General features: G+C 35.2%; 1 protein-coding gene across 5 annotated transcripts in view; it reads left to right on the forward strand.

Annotated features, from left to right (window-relative positions):
• GRPR (gastrin releasing peptide receptor) overlaps positions 1–14,274 on the forward strand; it is a 138,799-nt gene that overhangs the window by 45,299 nt on the left and 79,226 nt on the right. For 3 of the 5 annotated variants that reach the window (XM_039339881.1, XM_039339882.1, XM_039339879.1), the window contains one exon: positions 10,312–10,482. In XM_039339881.1, the coding sequence (XP_039195815.1) occupies positions 10,312–10,482 (171 nt within the window). Of the gene's footprint in view, positions 1–9,658; positions 10,483–14,274 lie in introns of those variants that run through there. The other 2 variants (XM_039339877.1, XM_039339878.1) reach the window with 1 other exon arrangement.

Raw genomic sequence — 14,274 nt, forward strand, 5'->3', positions numbered from 1 at the left:
TAGATGATGGGATCTATCAGAGAGAATATTTAAAAAAGGAACACGTGTTTGAATATGGTTAAAGAAATAGAAAGATTTTGGATATGAATTTTATTTTAAGAGGGATGAGCCCCTCCAGTAACATAGTACTCTCTTTAAGAAAACTACAGTGGATAAAAAATGTTTTGAATAAGAGTTAAAAGACTAGATGACTAGATTTATTAAATGGAATATTTAAAGATTAAACATATTTTTAATTATGGTAAAAAAGAATGGGAAAAAGTTGGAAATAAATATGTATTAGGGGAAACATGGATTTTAAGTAGCACTGTCAGACCCCAAATCCCCTCATCCGCTCTCTCCTTTCATCTATCCTTTTGGGGCCTGCCATTTCTGTTGGGGGAGGGGGTACATGGGGGATTTATAGTATTAACTTTCACTTTCTCCTTCTTTGTCTGGCGTCCTCCTTTTGTGTATGGAATGTGTCTCCTTATCTGGAAGACGGTTACAAAGAAACAAAAGCTGGAGAAGACCTTGAGATGCGTGCTTTCCGTGCCAGTTACCCGCACACCAGGCCACCTGTGGATTGGCTGGTTTTCAAATGGACATTATGACTTTGATGGGAGGGGGCATATTGCTTGCTTAATTCTATCGTTCACACAGGCTTTTTCTTCAGATCTCGCCTTGAATTCCTGCTATCACTAGTCCCTAATAAAAGTTTTCTTTTGAGACAATGCCTGTTTCAAAAGTTCTGCTTACTTGATGGATTAGTTGAAGTGGGTCCTGACAAGCAGACTATCTTTTTATTTTTCTTTACTCTTATTCTTCTTTTTTTAGTCTTATTTGTTCCTTAAGAAAGGTAAAAGTATTGGGATGGATTACATGAGAAAAAATAGACTTAAATATTTAAATGTAATTAACTTTGAGAAAATCTTAACCAGTAAAAATGTTTTGAACATTGTGGGAAAAACAAATGTAAACAAGAACTGTAAACAGGATCTATGATGAGGCAACCAGAATGACTAGATAGAAAAGACATATTATATTGATGTGATTATTATCTGTAGAAATATTACAAAAAAAATTATACTCAATTGTTATCTACCAAAACAACAAGAATTGTATTAACTTAAGCTTCGCAAAAGAGAATATAAAGCTATTATGTGGATTATAGATCACAGAAACTGTTAGTAAATGCTTTTTAAATGTAAACCCAGGCAACACACTGTTTACCAAATATTAAGGTGACCATGTTAAAAAATCAATAAAATATATTATTAAAAAAAGAGAGAGAATGGCAAGAAAATAACAGGCAATAGGGAGAAAGCAGAGTTGCTTAACTCATTCTTTGCATCAGTCTTCACACAAAAAGAAATTATAGCCCAACATATAAAAAAAAACTACTGCAAAAGACAAACTAGAAACAAAAATTAAAATAAGCAAGAAAATGGTAAGAGAACACCTATCCAACCTTGATGAATATAAATCACTGGGGCCCAACAATTACATCCCAGAGTTCTGAAGGAGCTGGCAGATGTTATCTCAGAACCATTGCACCATATCTTTCAAAAATCCTGGAGCACCGGGGAAGTACCTGAGAATTGGAAAAGGGCTGATGTGGTTCCCATCTTCAAGAAAAGGGGAAAAAACAGACCCAAGAAACTACAGACTAATCAGCCTAACATCAATACCTGGGAAGATCTTGGAAAAGATAATCAGAAAACAGATCTGCGAATAACTAGAAGCAAATAAAGTTATAACTAGTAACCAGCACGGGTTTGTCAAAAACAGATCATGCCAAACCAATCTTATTTCATTCTTTGATAAAGTGATTAAATTAGTAGACCAGCAAAATGCTGAGGACATAGTATACTTAGACTTCAATAAGGCTTTTGACACAACCTGCTGCTTAGTAAGCTAGAAAAAAGTGGGATAGACAACAGCACCATCAGATGGATCTGTAGCTGGCTGCCAAACCATACTCAGCGAGTAGTCCTCAATGGTACTACATCCACAGGGAGAGAAGTAAGCAGTGGGGTACCACAAGGCTCCATCTTAGGCCCAGTACTTTTCAATATCTCCATTAATGACTTAGATGAGGGAATAGAAGGGGAACTCATCAAATTTGCAGATGACACCAAAGTGGCAGGAATAGCCAACACCCCAGATGACAAGCTGTAAGGACCTGCTTCAACACCTCTTCTCATGAAAGCAGAACTCTTGGAATGGTTTCATCCCAAAAGGAACTTTTATTAAGAGAAGCTGACAGCAGGCATAGAAGGCAGGATCTGATGGGTTCCTGTGCAAATCAATAGGTTAAAAGAGCAAGAGCAGGGACTTACTGTGGTGTTGCTGCCTTGATGGAGGTTTTTTTTTAGCCTCCTGTCTTGGAAATGTGTAAAAGCTGGCAAGACAGCGATGATCAGATGTTTTGTGGCTTGGAACCTTCCTCCCGGGCAAAGGGAGGAAGGTGAGTATTTCCAGATAGAAATTGAACTCCTCTATTCTCCCAAAGCTTTTTTGGGGGGGGGGAGACAAAGGGTGAAGCTCTTTTGGAGTCTGGATAGTCTCTGCATTCCAGGAAGCCTTTGTTCTCCGGGAACGAAGCCAGACGCAGCCTCCACATCTGCTGCTTAAAGAGAATTGTGAGTAACCTTTAAAGCAGACAGAGTTGTCCAGGAGGACGTGATTTGTGATTCTGAATTTCTACTTTAACTCAAGAAAGAATTAATATCTTCTCCAGTTAATTATGTTAACAAAGGGAGTGAAAGGAAAAAATGGCCGAGGAATCGTTGTGGAGGAATTTTGCTTCTTTGTCTGAGAACTTTCACTTTTACTTGGCAACAAAATTGCTAAAATAATTGACTCTGCTTTTTTTTTTCTTATGGGGGAATTGTTTTTATTATTCTTCTAATTCGTCTTGTTATAAGAATTGGCTTTTTTCTTTTCTTTATTCTTCACTTCTTTTTTTTCTTTTTCTTTTTAAAAATGGCTTCAAAACGTCCTGCAATTTCTTCTTTGCCTAAAGTTTCAATTTCCTCTCCAGTAACACAGACTACACAGCAATCTAAGCCACCACCACCACCACCTTCCCCACCTCCAGCATTTACACTTAAAGATATACAGAATGTGGTCCAGGACTCTTTGGAAAAAGCTGTAGAAAAGATCAGATCTGAGACAGAAGAGCTTTTGGAGGAGAAAAATCATGAAATGAGGGAAGATATTCTGTTGGCTCTTAAGGGGCTTGCAGCCCATGTAGAAAGGCTGGATGATAGAGTGGATGAGGTGGTTGGAAATGTTGAAAGATTGGAAGGAAGAATTGAAAGAGTTGAAAATAATGTGGATGCAGCACAGAATGAAATTGTAATGTCTCAATATAGAGACATGGAGTTTGCTTTGAGAATAAGAGGGTTGAAGGAGAATGTGAAAGAGAATTTGAAAGAAGAGATTGCTGCAGAACTGGCATCCATTTTAGGATGTGGAATTGAGGAAATGTTGAGAGATATTGAAAAAATCTTTAGAATTAATTCATGGATTGCGAAGCAGAGAAATTTACCAAGAGATGTGGTTATCTACTTTTCTAGAAGATCACTTCATAATGAAATTATACAAGTCTTTTATAACCAAAGATTTCAAATTGCAGCTCAAGATGTCATAATTTTAAAAGAAATACCTCCCAAAATACTTAGAAGAAGAAAGGATTTTTCTTTTTTGGCTAAGGAGCTCAAGAAGCAGCAAATTCAATTCAGATGGGATGTACCTATTGGCATAGTGGTGAACTATGTTGGAACATGTTATAGATTAAATACAATTTTAAAAGCAAGAGATTTTTTTGTTTCTGTGCTGAAAGCAGGTGCACCACCATCTCCAAGATCTAGAAGAAATGAAAGTAAGTTTGAAGGACAGTTGGCTTCAGGAGCTAGGTCACCAACAGGAGAAGAGTTGTTGGTTGAATCTATGCAACAGTGTTTGGAGATAAGAGAAGACCCAAGAGAACAGAGAATGACTCGTGCAGCTCATAAACGTAGAGAAAAAGAACTAAGGTAGATTCTGGTGTTACAACACAGATGGCTACCTCTGAGCCAGTGGGAGGAACAAGACCGAAGAGGTCTTCAACTGCAGATTTAGATGCAGTGTTTCAAAGCTTCAAGCCATGAGACATGGCAAAGTTTCTGACATGGAATGTTAATGGCTTGAATTCACCACAGAAAAGAAAGAAAGTATTTTACTATTTAAAACAACACAAGAATGATGTTATATGTTTGCAAGAGACTCATATTGCTTTAAAAGACGAAAAATATTTGATTAACTCCCGGTTGGGAGTACATTTCACACCCTCTGCTCCGCAGAAAAAAGCAGGTGTAGTTATTTATGTGAGGAAAGACTTATCACCAAAGTTAATTGATTCTGACTCACTAGGAAGATATGTTATTATTGACTTATTATTAAATGGCAAGAGAAGTCTTGTCATTGGACTATATGCTCCTAATCAACAACAAAAATACTTTTATAAGATGTTACATCAGAAAATAACTCAATTGGATTATAAATCAGTAATTATGATGGGAGACTGGAATGGCATTTTAGATTCAAGTAAAGACAAGAAGGGTTCTTTTAAATCTCCTAATCATGCAAAATTACCTAAAGCTTTTTTTGACTTGAAGGATGATTTGGAACTTCGAGATATTTGGCGTGAACGGAGTATGGAAGAAAGAGACTTTACCTTCTTTTTGGACAGGCATCAGTCGTATTCCAGAACTGACTTTTTTAAATTACTAATGATCTTTTTTCTAGGGTGAAGAATGCTAAGATATTCCCAAGAATATTGTCAGATCATAGTCCTGTATGGATGGAGTTATCTACTGAAGACGGGAATAGAAGGACTTTGAGATTGAATGAAAATTTATTCAGATTTGAGGGGAATGTATAGAGATGCAGAGATTATTTAAAGGAATTTTTTCTTTTGAATATGCATAAGGGTACTTCGATGCCAATGGTATGGGACGCCAGTAAAGCATATATGAGAGGGGTCTTGATTCATATGAATAATGCTTATAGACGTAAACAGATGCAAAAACGTAAAGAGTTGGAATTAGAGATTAAAACTAAGGAAAAGGCTTTTATCTTAAATCCATTGGATAATAATTTAAAGGTTTCTATTAGTTTGCTTAAGGAGCAATTTAATATGTTAATAGCTGATCAGATTGCAATTAATTTGAAGTATATGAAACATAACATATTTTGCAATGCAAACAAACCTGGTAGGTAGTTGGCTTACCAACTACGAAAGAAACAGAAATCAAGGATTATAGAAAAAATAAATTATAAAGGTAAAGAAGTTTATCAACAAAATTTGATTAAAAGGACTTTTTAAGATTTTTATTCAAAGTTATATTCCAGTGAAAATATACATGTTTTAGATATAGAAAAGTATTTACAGGAATCACATTTCCCTAAACTTACTTCTGATCAAAGATATGAAATTAATGGTTTAATTACTTCTGATGAGATTATTTGGGCAATTAAACAATTGAAAGTTGGTAAGGCTCCAGGTACAGATGGATTAACAGCAATTTATTATAAAATGTTATCTGAAGAAATGATAGAACCATTGAAGGAACTTTTTAATAATATTTTGTTGGGAGCAAAGGTACCTCCATCATGGAGAAGGGCTTTCATATCATTGATTCCGAAGGAGGATCAAGATTTGACCCAGCCCAAAAATTATAGGCCTATATCTCTTTTGAATACAGATTATAAAATTTTCTCAAAAATATTGGCAAATAGATTAATGTGAGTTTTGAAGCAACTGGTTCATAGTGATCAATCTGGATTTATATCTGGAAGATATATGAAATATAATGTTAGACAAATTGTTAATCTAATTGAGTATTTGGACAAGAACAATCAAATCCCTGTGGCTTTGATTTTTTTAGATGCTGAAAAAGCCTTTATCAATTAAATTGGCAATTTTTACTCAGAGTAGTAGAGGAAATGAATTTTGGGGATAAATTTTTATTTGCCCTTAAGGCAATATATCAACAGCAATCTGCACAAATTATAGTTAATGGGGGTTTAACAGAAGCATTTAAAATTGAAAAGGGTACAAGACAGGGATGTCCTTTATCCCCATTGTTGTTTGTTTTAACCATGGAGATTTTACTTATTAAAATTCGGGAGTCACCTAGAATAAAGGGAATAAAAATAAATAAGAACGATTATAGGTTGAGAGCTTTTGCTGATGACTTGGTTGTGACATTATCTCAACCGACAGATTCAGTTAGGGATTTGGTTGAAATTTTACTTCAGTATGGGAAGGTTTAAGGTAAATAATAATAAGACTAAAATATTATCGAAAAATATGTCTATGAAGGAAAAGGATATTATAGTTAAATTAACAGGTTTTGAATAGTGAGAAAGGTCAAATATTTAGGAATTTATTTAACGTCTTCTAATGTTAAATTGTATAAAAATAATTATGAGATATTATGGGTAAAAGTGCAAAAGGATTTAAATGATTGGAAAAAATTACAATTATCTTTGTTGGGGAGAATTTTGGCAGTTAAAATGAATATACTTCCAAAGTCTCTTTTTTTATTTCAGATGATACCTATTTTGAAAAAAGATGCCAATTTGGAAGAATGGCAGAAGGGGATTAATAAATTTATTTGGGCAGGGAAAAAGGCGAGAGTTAAATTTAAAATTATGCAGGATATACGGGAAAGAGGATTAAAGGCACTGAATTTAAAATTGTATTATGATGCAGTGGCTTTAACCTTGATTAGTGATTGGCTCAACTTAACAAATAAGAATATCCTATCTCTTGAGGGATGGGATTTATTATATGGATGGCACGCATATTTAATTTATGACAAAAAAGTGGATCAGGTTTTTAAAACCCATATTTTCAGAAATGCCTTGTTGCGTGTCTGGAAAAAGTATTACTATAGGTTAAATTATAAAATTCCAATTTGGGGGGTTCCAGGACACGTGATAGAGGAAGTATCTAGGGGAGTAAATTTGGATAAGATTTCTTATAAGGAAATACTTAGTTTGGTTGGGCAGCATTGGCAATTAAAGCCTTTAACTGAGTTGAAGCAAGAAAATATTGTATATTCTTGGTTTTATTATAATCAATTGTTATTGAGGTGGAATATAGATTAAAAAGGTTGGTATTACTTTAGAGGATGTGAATTTGGTAAAACAGATTAAAGATCAAAGTCGATTTCATATAAAAAGAATTTATAATGCTTTAATAGAATTGGACTCTGAAACGGAGTTAGTTAAAGATTGTATGATTAAATGGGCACAAAATATCCAAGAGCCAATTTTACTGGATACATGGGAGACAATTTGGGTTAGAAATGTAAATTTTACTCAAGCACAAAATTTAAGAGAAAATTTTTATAACATGTTTTATAGATGGCATTTGGATCCCCAAAAGTTGTCCCGCATGAATCCGAAATTACAGCCCAAATGTTGGAGATGTGGAAATTTAGATGCAACTTATTTTCATATTTGGTGGACTTGTAAAGATATTAAAGCTTTTTGGATTAAGATTTGGTGGAATATTCAAAAGATTTTTAAGAAAAAGATAAAGTTTACTCCGCAATTATATTTGTTGGGTATTATTGTATATTTGGATGTTAAAGAAACTAATTTGATGTTGAACTTCATAACTGCTGCAAGATTATTGGTGGGGCAATATTGGAAGAAAAACTTATTGCCTAGTTTGGAAGAATGGATACTTAAAGTGTCTAATTTAGCAGAAATGGCGAAAATCTCCGCCTATTTGAAGGATCATTCACAAGAAAGATATATTTTGGTTTGGAGAAGATGGATTGATTATATTCAGAAGAAGTATGAAACTGAAAAGTATTATCTTGCTTTTGAATAGATTTTTATTTTTGTCTTAATTTGTTAATATTTGTTTTGAGAAGGAGTTAAAGTGTATTATGGTTTTGATTGATAGTTTAGTTGGTTTATGCTAGCTAGACTATGTTTGTTTATTTGTTACCCTGTAATCAGCTCTGGGAAGTGGGGGAGGGGGGGAGGGGATGGGTGGGTTTATATTATAATTTGTAAAACTTTTAATTAAAAAAAAAAAGAGCAAGAGCAATAGTTAATCCGGTCAGCTCAAATGGGCCAATCCCCAGGTGATGAATCCGCTGTGGGAACGAGGCTGATAAGGCGCCGTTCCCAAGGCTGTGAAGCTCTTGTTAGGTCTTTGCAACTAGTCTTCTTCAGTGAGAGATAAGCCAGATGGCTGGAGGCACATTCTTTTCTCACCCCCAGGTTGGCATCAAGGGGAAACAGTTCAAAGAGCAAACAGATAGAGGAAGCAGAGAGGATATATTGTAGCAGCTGAAGCAAAGTGAAAAAAAATACATTGTAGTTCCCATAGTTTCCCCCTTCCCCCCAGGAGTATGGCAGAACCCACAGGAAAGAAGAAGAAAAGACCTAATAGAGGAGAAAGCCCCCTCTCCCAGTATGTGGATGTTGACAAACTTGAACAATGGGCCCTATCCTACAAAATGAATTTTAATGTGGAGGAAAGCAAAGTTTTACATTTAGGCAGGAAAAATCAAAGGTTTAAGTACAGATTGGGTGAGACCTGGCTTAAGAAACAGTAACTGTGAGAGAGACCTTGGAGTCCTAGTGGACGATCACTTGACTATGAGCCAGCAGTGTGCAGCAGCAGACAAAAAAGCTAATACAATCCTGGGCTGTATAAACAGAGGCATAGAATCAAGATCACACAAAGTATTAGTACTGCTTTATAAAACCCTAGTAAGTATTAGTACTGCTTTATAAAACCCTAGTAAGGCCACACTTGAAATACTGCAACCAGTTTTGGCCACCATACTACAAAAAAGATGTTGAGACCTTGGAAAAAGTTCAGAGAAGAGCAACTAAAACGATCAAAGGCCTGGAGACAAAAACATATGAAGAACAGCTGCAGGACTTGGGTTTGGCTAGTCTAAAGAAAAGAAGAAACAGGGACGACATGATAGTAGTATTCTACTATTTGAGGGGCTGCCACAAAGAAGAAGGTATCAAACTATTCTCCAAAGCACCAGAGGGCAAGACAAGAAACAATGGCTGGAAACTGACCAAAGAGAAAAGCAACCTGGAATTAAGGAGAAACTTCCTAACAGTGAGAACAATTAGCCAGTGGAACAGCTTGCCTTCAGAAATCATGGGCACTCCATCACTGGAGATTTTTAAGAAGAAATTGGATAGTCACTTGTCTGAAATGGTATAGGTTCTCCTGCTTCAGCAGGGGGCTGGACTAGAAGACCTCTATCATTTGCATTCTTCAGCTGATTACTCAGAGTCTTTCCCTAACTCACATTTCTGAAATAAAGCATCAACTTTGTTTTCTTTCTTTTTTCCCCAAAACCAGAGGCAAAAGTCTAAGACTTTTCCCCACAGATATATCCTTCAGAGAAAATTAGAACAAAAATATTCCAGATTCTGACTCTATTAGGTGGAGCAGTATCAAACGTGTCCAGTAGGTGGCTGGCATGCTCCCAAAAAACCAGGCAGGAAATTTCCTACACCTATTAAATATATACCCATTGAAGGAAGGTTGCAATATTGTGTGAAGTAAAGCAAGCACTGCTGACGTCTCAGAGATCCTGCCTCTAGCATATGTGTGTTTAAAAGAGCTGCTCCTTACTTTTGCTGTAAACACAGCCTACAAATGCAGGCTGAAAAGATGAGGAAGACAGCAACAACCAATTTGTTCTTGAAAAACGTGCTCTATATATTTGGGCAGTGAAAGCGGCATAGATCTTGGACCTGGATGGCTTTGCATCGATGACATCTTTTGCTCTTGACAACTAGGAAAATATTTATTCACCATCCTAACTAACAGACAAAGAGAAGAGGTTTGGAAATGAAACTAGGTTGACACTTATTCATTTGAATGAGCTTATTTATAATGAGTGTCTTTCCTTTCATGATAAGCAATATCACATATACCCACTTCCATCAATAGTTACAGAGGAGGAAGGCAAACAGCTCAAAACAATTTGCTCATGCTTTTTCCATTTAATATTCATTTCCTAGCCAAATCCCAAGAATGACAGAGGACTGCATTTTTCTAGATACAGAACTCAGTGACTTTATTCTCTGTAATGTTTCTACTGATCAACATACAAATTTCTCTTTCTCAGGCGAGGACTTGTTTTATTACAGATTCCTATATGCAATTCCAGCTATTTATGGGATCATCATTTTGATTGGGCTAGTTGGTAATATCACCCTGATTAAAATCTTTTGTACAGTAAAGTCCATGAGAAATGTCCCTAATTTGTTTATTTCCAGTCTGGCTTTTGGAGACTTGCTTCTTTTGATCACCTGTGTTCCTGTGGATGCCAGCAGATATTTGTCTTCTGAATGGCTCTTTGGTCGAGTCGGATGTAAACTTATCCCTTTTATTCAGCTTACTTCAGTGGGGGTGTCAGTCTTCACCCTCATGGCTCTTTCTGCAGACAGGTAAGTGCCTTTTTGAACATATCTTGAGATTCAGTCTTATTGTCTGAACGCAAATATAGGTTGCAGTTGTTTTAACATGGCTGAAAATGTAATCAAGGAAAAGATTATGTCTAATTTATAATGAGAAGCCAAGAAAATCATGCTTAGTATCACTTAAACCTATACATGAAACATGGTAAGGTAGTTAAATTTCCAAGGGGGATCGCTGTGATGTCTTTTAATTCCAGTAATCTTTTTTTGTGCTGAACCATTATTATAATGCAATTTGATACCAGTTTATTCAAAGTAAACTCTTTGAGTTCAATGGGATTTATATACCTCAATGTATAGATTTAGAGTTGCTGCTTTTAACTGCTTTTAATGTTTGAAGTCAATGCAAATAACCTTTAACACTTGACAGACCTACAGGTGGAATATTATTTACTCATTTCATTTTTAATTAAAAATTCAAGAAATAGTCTAAGCATATTTGTAACATTTAAAGTGTTTTGTACTGAAAAAATGAGGTTTCCTAGTAATAAATCTATTTAAGATCATTTAAAATTAACACATTTGTAGTTTGTATTTCTTTGTGATGAATTGAGGTAAAACACATGTTCAAAATCCACATTTATTTATTTTTCTGCAAATCTTAAGTGTTTAATGACACACTTTCAATATCACAGAAAGAACAGCTTTATTTGGTGCTAAATGCTTTAGCTTCAGTTATTTAGAATGATGATACAGAACAAAATAGAACTTTGCACAGATGTTTTAATTAACAAATTCCTTAAGATGAGGTTAACTGAAGAAAAAAACTATATTAACCAATTCACTGGGCATTTACTTAGAAAAGGAAATGAATAGTCTGTCTAATAATTTTCCCATTTAATTTTATATATAAGGTCATTGCTTAAATAAGCTCATTACTAACAAAAAGAATTAGATGCAACCATTAAAAAGTACCTCTTCATAATTGCTTTAAAATTAGTTTTTAAAACACAGGAGTTTCTTTTTACCAATATATTAACTGTCTAAAATCTGGAATTCTTTGTCCAAAACGAATATGACAAAGATTTGATATCTGGCATAATTTCAAAGTAAATTATGGGATTATTTTGGGGTTGGGGTTGCTTGCTGGGCAGTATGTAAGCAACTAAATTAGGGAAGGAAACTGAAAAGAACAACCATTGGCGTTTCCCCAAAGCTGTGATTTTGTGTCACATCTGTACATCATCTGTGTCCTTTTATTCAACTCAAAATTTTCATTGCATGCACTGGAAGCAGAACTCATTCAAACATTGCAAAGACTAGTATTAAAATTGTAAGGAAAGATTATTATCTTGGCTTACCCCAAAGAGACTCTTCATTTAGTATTAGCTACAGAGTTGTTTCGAAGAGATTCATAAATAAAACAAGATTAAAAATCCTTTCTACTTAATCCTATTGTCTGGTCATCTGACTACATTTTTTAAACATGAAGAATGAATTTGTGACATTGAAAGCCCCAATGTGTCAAAGCCAGTAAAAAAAGTTTTTGCAATAATAAAGTTCTTTAAAAGGACACAGGTAATACACATATAATACAGTTGTCACAAAGTCATTCCACACATTATCCAGAATGAGGTGGGGGAATTTTGTACTGAACTATGTCCTTTAGAAGGGGAAATACTTTCTTTAGAAAAGTTGTCTTAAAAAAATAACTCCATGGGCAAGTTATAGCTTATCTAAAAATATGAAAAACAGCCACACCCAGTTAGCTGACCATAGGCTGCTTCCAATATGCATAATAAGTCTCTGAGTGGCTTCTACAAATATGATGATTGTGTAGTAGCATGAATTTGCCATGATCACAACATGAGATGAGATATAAAACAAATAAATGTATGTATTTATAAAATGTATACAATAATAAATGTATGCATGGATTTTTAGTAACTTGCAAAAATGCTGTATAGAAATGTATAAAAATTAATATTTAATATTGATATATGAGGAACACAGTCCAAATATAAAGAAAAACAAATGCACTTATTTTTTATTGAAATAATAGCCTTATATTCTTCAGTCACTTAACCAAAAAACAGAATAATAAAGTTACAAGGGAGGTCTTGGAGGTCTTCTAGTCCAACCCTCTGCTCAATTAGAAGACCTTTTACAATTTCAGACAAATGGTTGTTCAGTCTTTTCTTAAAAATCTCCAGTGTTGGAGCACCCACGACTTCTGGAGGCACGTTGTTTCACTGATTAATTGTTCTCACTCTCAGGAAATTTCTCCTTAGTTCTAGGTCAGTTCTTTCCTTGATTAGTTCAAGGAATTAGTTCTTAATTAGTTCATGCATTGCTTCTTGAGCAGCCTTCAGGTGCTTTGAATGGCACTGAACAAAGGGACTTATGACCATTTTTCAAACTTATGACCATTGCAGCATCCCCATTGTCACATGATCAAAATTTGGATGCTTGGCAACTGGCATGTAGGCTGATCCCCTTTCCTTGTGGCAGCCCCTCAAATGTTGGAACACTGCTAAGTTTATCCCTAGTCCTTCTTGTCACTAGACTAGACAAACTCATTTCCATTCTTCAAAGGTTTTAGCCTCCAGTCTCCTAATCATCTTTGTTGCTCTTCTCTGCACTATTTCTAGAGTCTCAATATCATTTTTATATTATGTGACCGAAACTGGATACAATATTCCATGTGGTCTTACCAAGGCATTATAAAGTGGTATTAACTCTTCACATAATCTTGATTTTATCCCTCTATTAATGCAGCCTCAGACTGCATTGCTTTTTTGGTGACTGCAAGCTCGTATTTAAGTGATTGTCCACTAGGGTCTTAGATCCCTCTCACAGTTACTGCAATTGAGTGAGGTACAACCTTTTCTGTAGTTGTACATTTGTTTTTACTTGCCTAAGTATAAAACCTTACTTTTCTTACCATTGAATTTCATTTTGTTAGATAGGGCCCAGTGTTTTAGTCTGTCGAGATCCTTCTGTATCTTAAGTCTATCTTCTGGGGTGTTGGCTACTCCTGCCAGCTTGGTGTCATCTGCAAATTTAATGAGCTCCCTTCTATCCCCTCATCTAAATTTTTTATGAAGAATATTGGGCCTAAGACAGAATCTTGGGGTACTTCATGTAGATACTGTCCCATTGAGGAGTACATGTTGAGTGCAGTTTTTCAACCAGGAACAAATGCATCTAGTGGTAGTGCTGTCTATCCCACATTTTTCTATCTTTCCAAGAAGCAGATTGTGGTCTACATTGTCAAATGCCTTACTGGAGTCCAAGTGTACTATGTCCACAGCATTCCACTGGCTCACTAATTTAGTCACTTTGTCAAACAATGCAATAAGATTTGTTTGGCATGATTTGTTTTTGACAAATCCATGTTGGCTTCTGGTTATAACTTTATTTGTTTCTAATGTTCACAGATCTGTTGGTTGATTGTCTTTTCCAGGATAGTTGGAACTTACAATCATTCATTCAGTGACCATTCAAAGTTACAATGGCACTGAAAAAAGTGATTTAACGATCATTTTTTAAATTTATGACATCCCCATTGTCACATGATCAAAATTTGGCCGCTTGGCAACTGCCCTGTATTTATGACAGTTGCAGTATCTTGGGGTGATCTGATCACCTTTTGTGACCTTCTGACAAGCAAAGTCAATGGGGAAGCCAGATTCATTTAACAACTGTGTTACTAACTTAATAACTGCAGTGATTCACATAACAACTGTGGCAAAAAAGATTATAAAATGGAGCAAAACTCACTTAACAATTATCTTATTTAGGAAGAGAAATTTTTGCTCA

This window comes from Crotalus tigris, unplaced genomic scaffold, assembly GCF_016545835.1.
Source record: "Crotalus tigris isolate CLP2741 ecotype Arizona unplaced genomic scaffold, ASM1654583v1 scf7180000017740.3459589, whole genome shotgun sequence".
Taxonomy (NCBI): domain Eukaryota; kingdom Metazoa; phylum Chordata; class Lepidosauria; order Squamata; family Viperidae; genus Crotalus; species Crotalus tigris.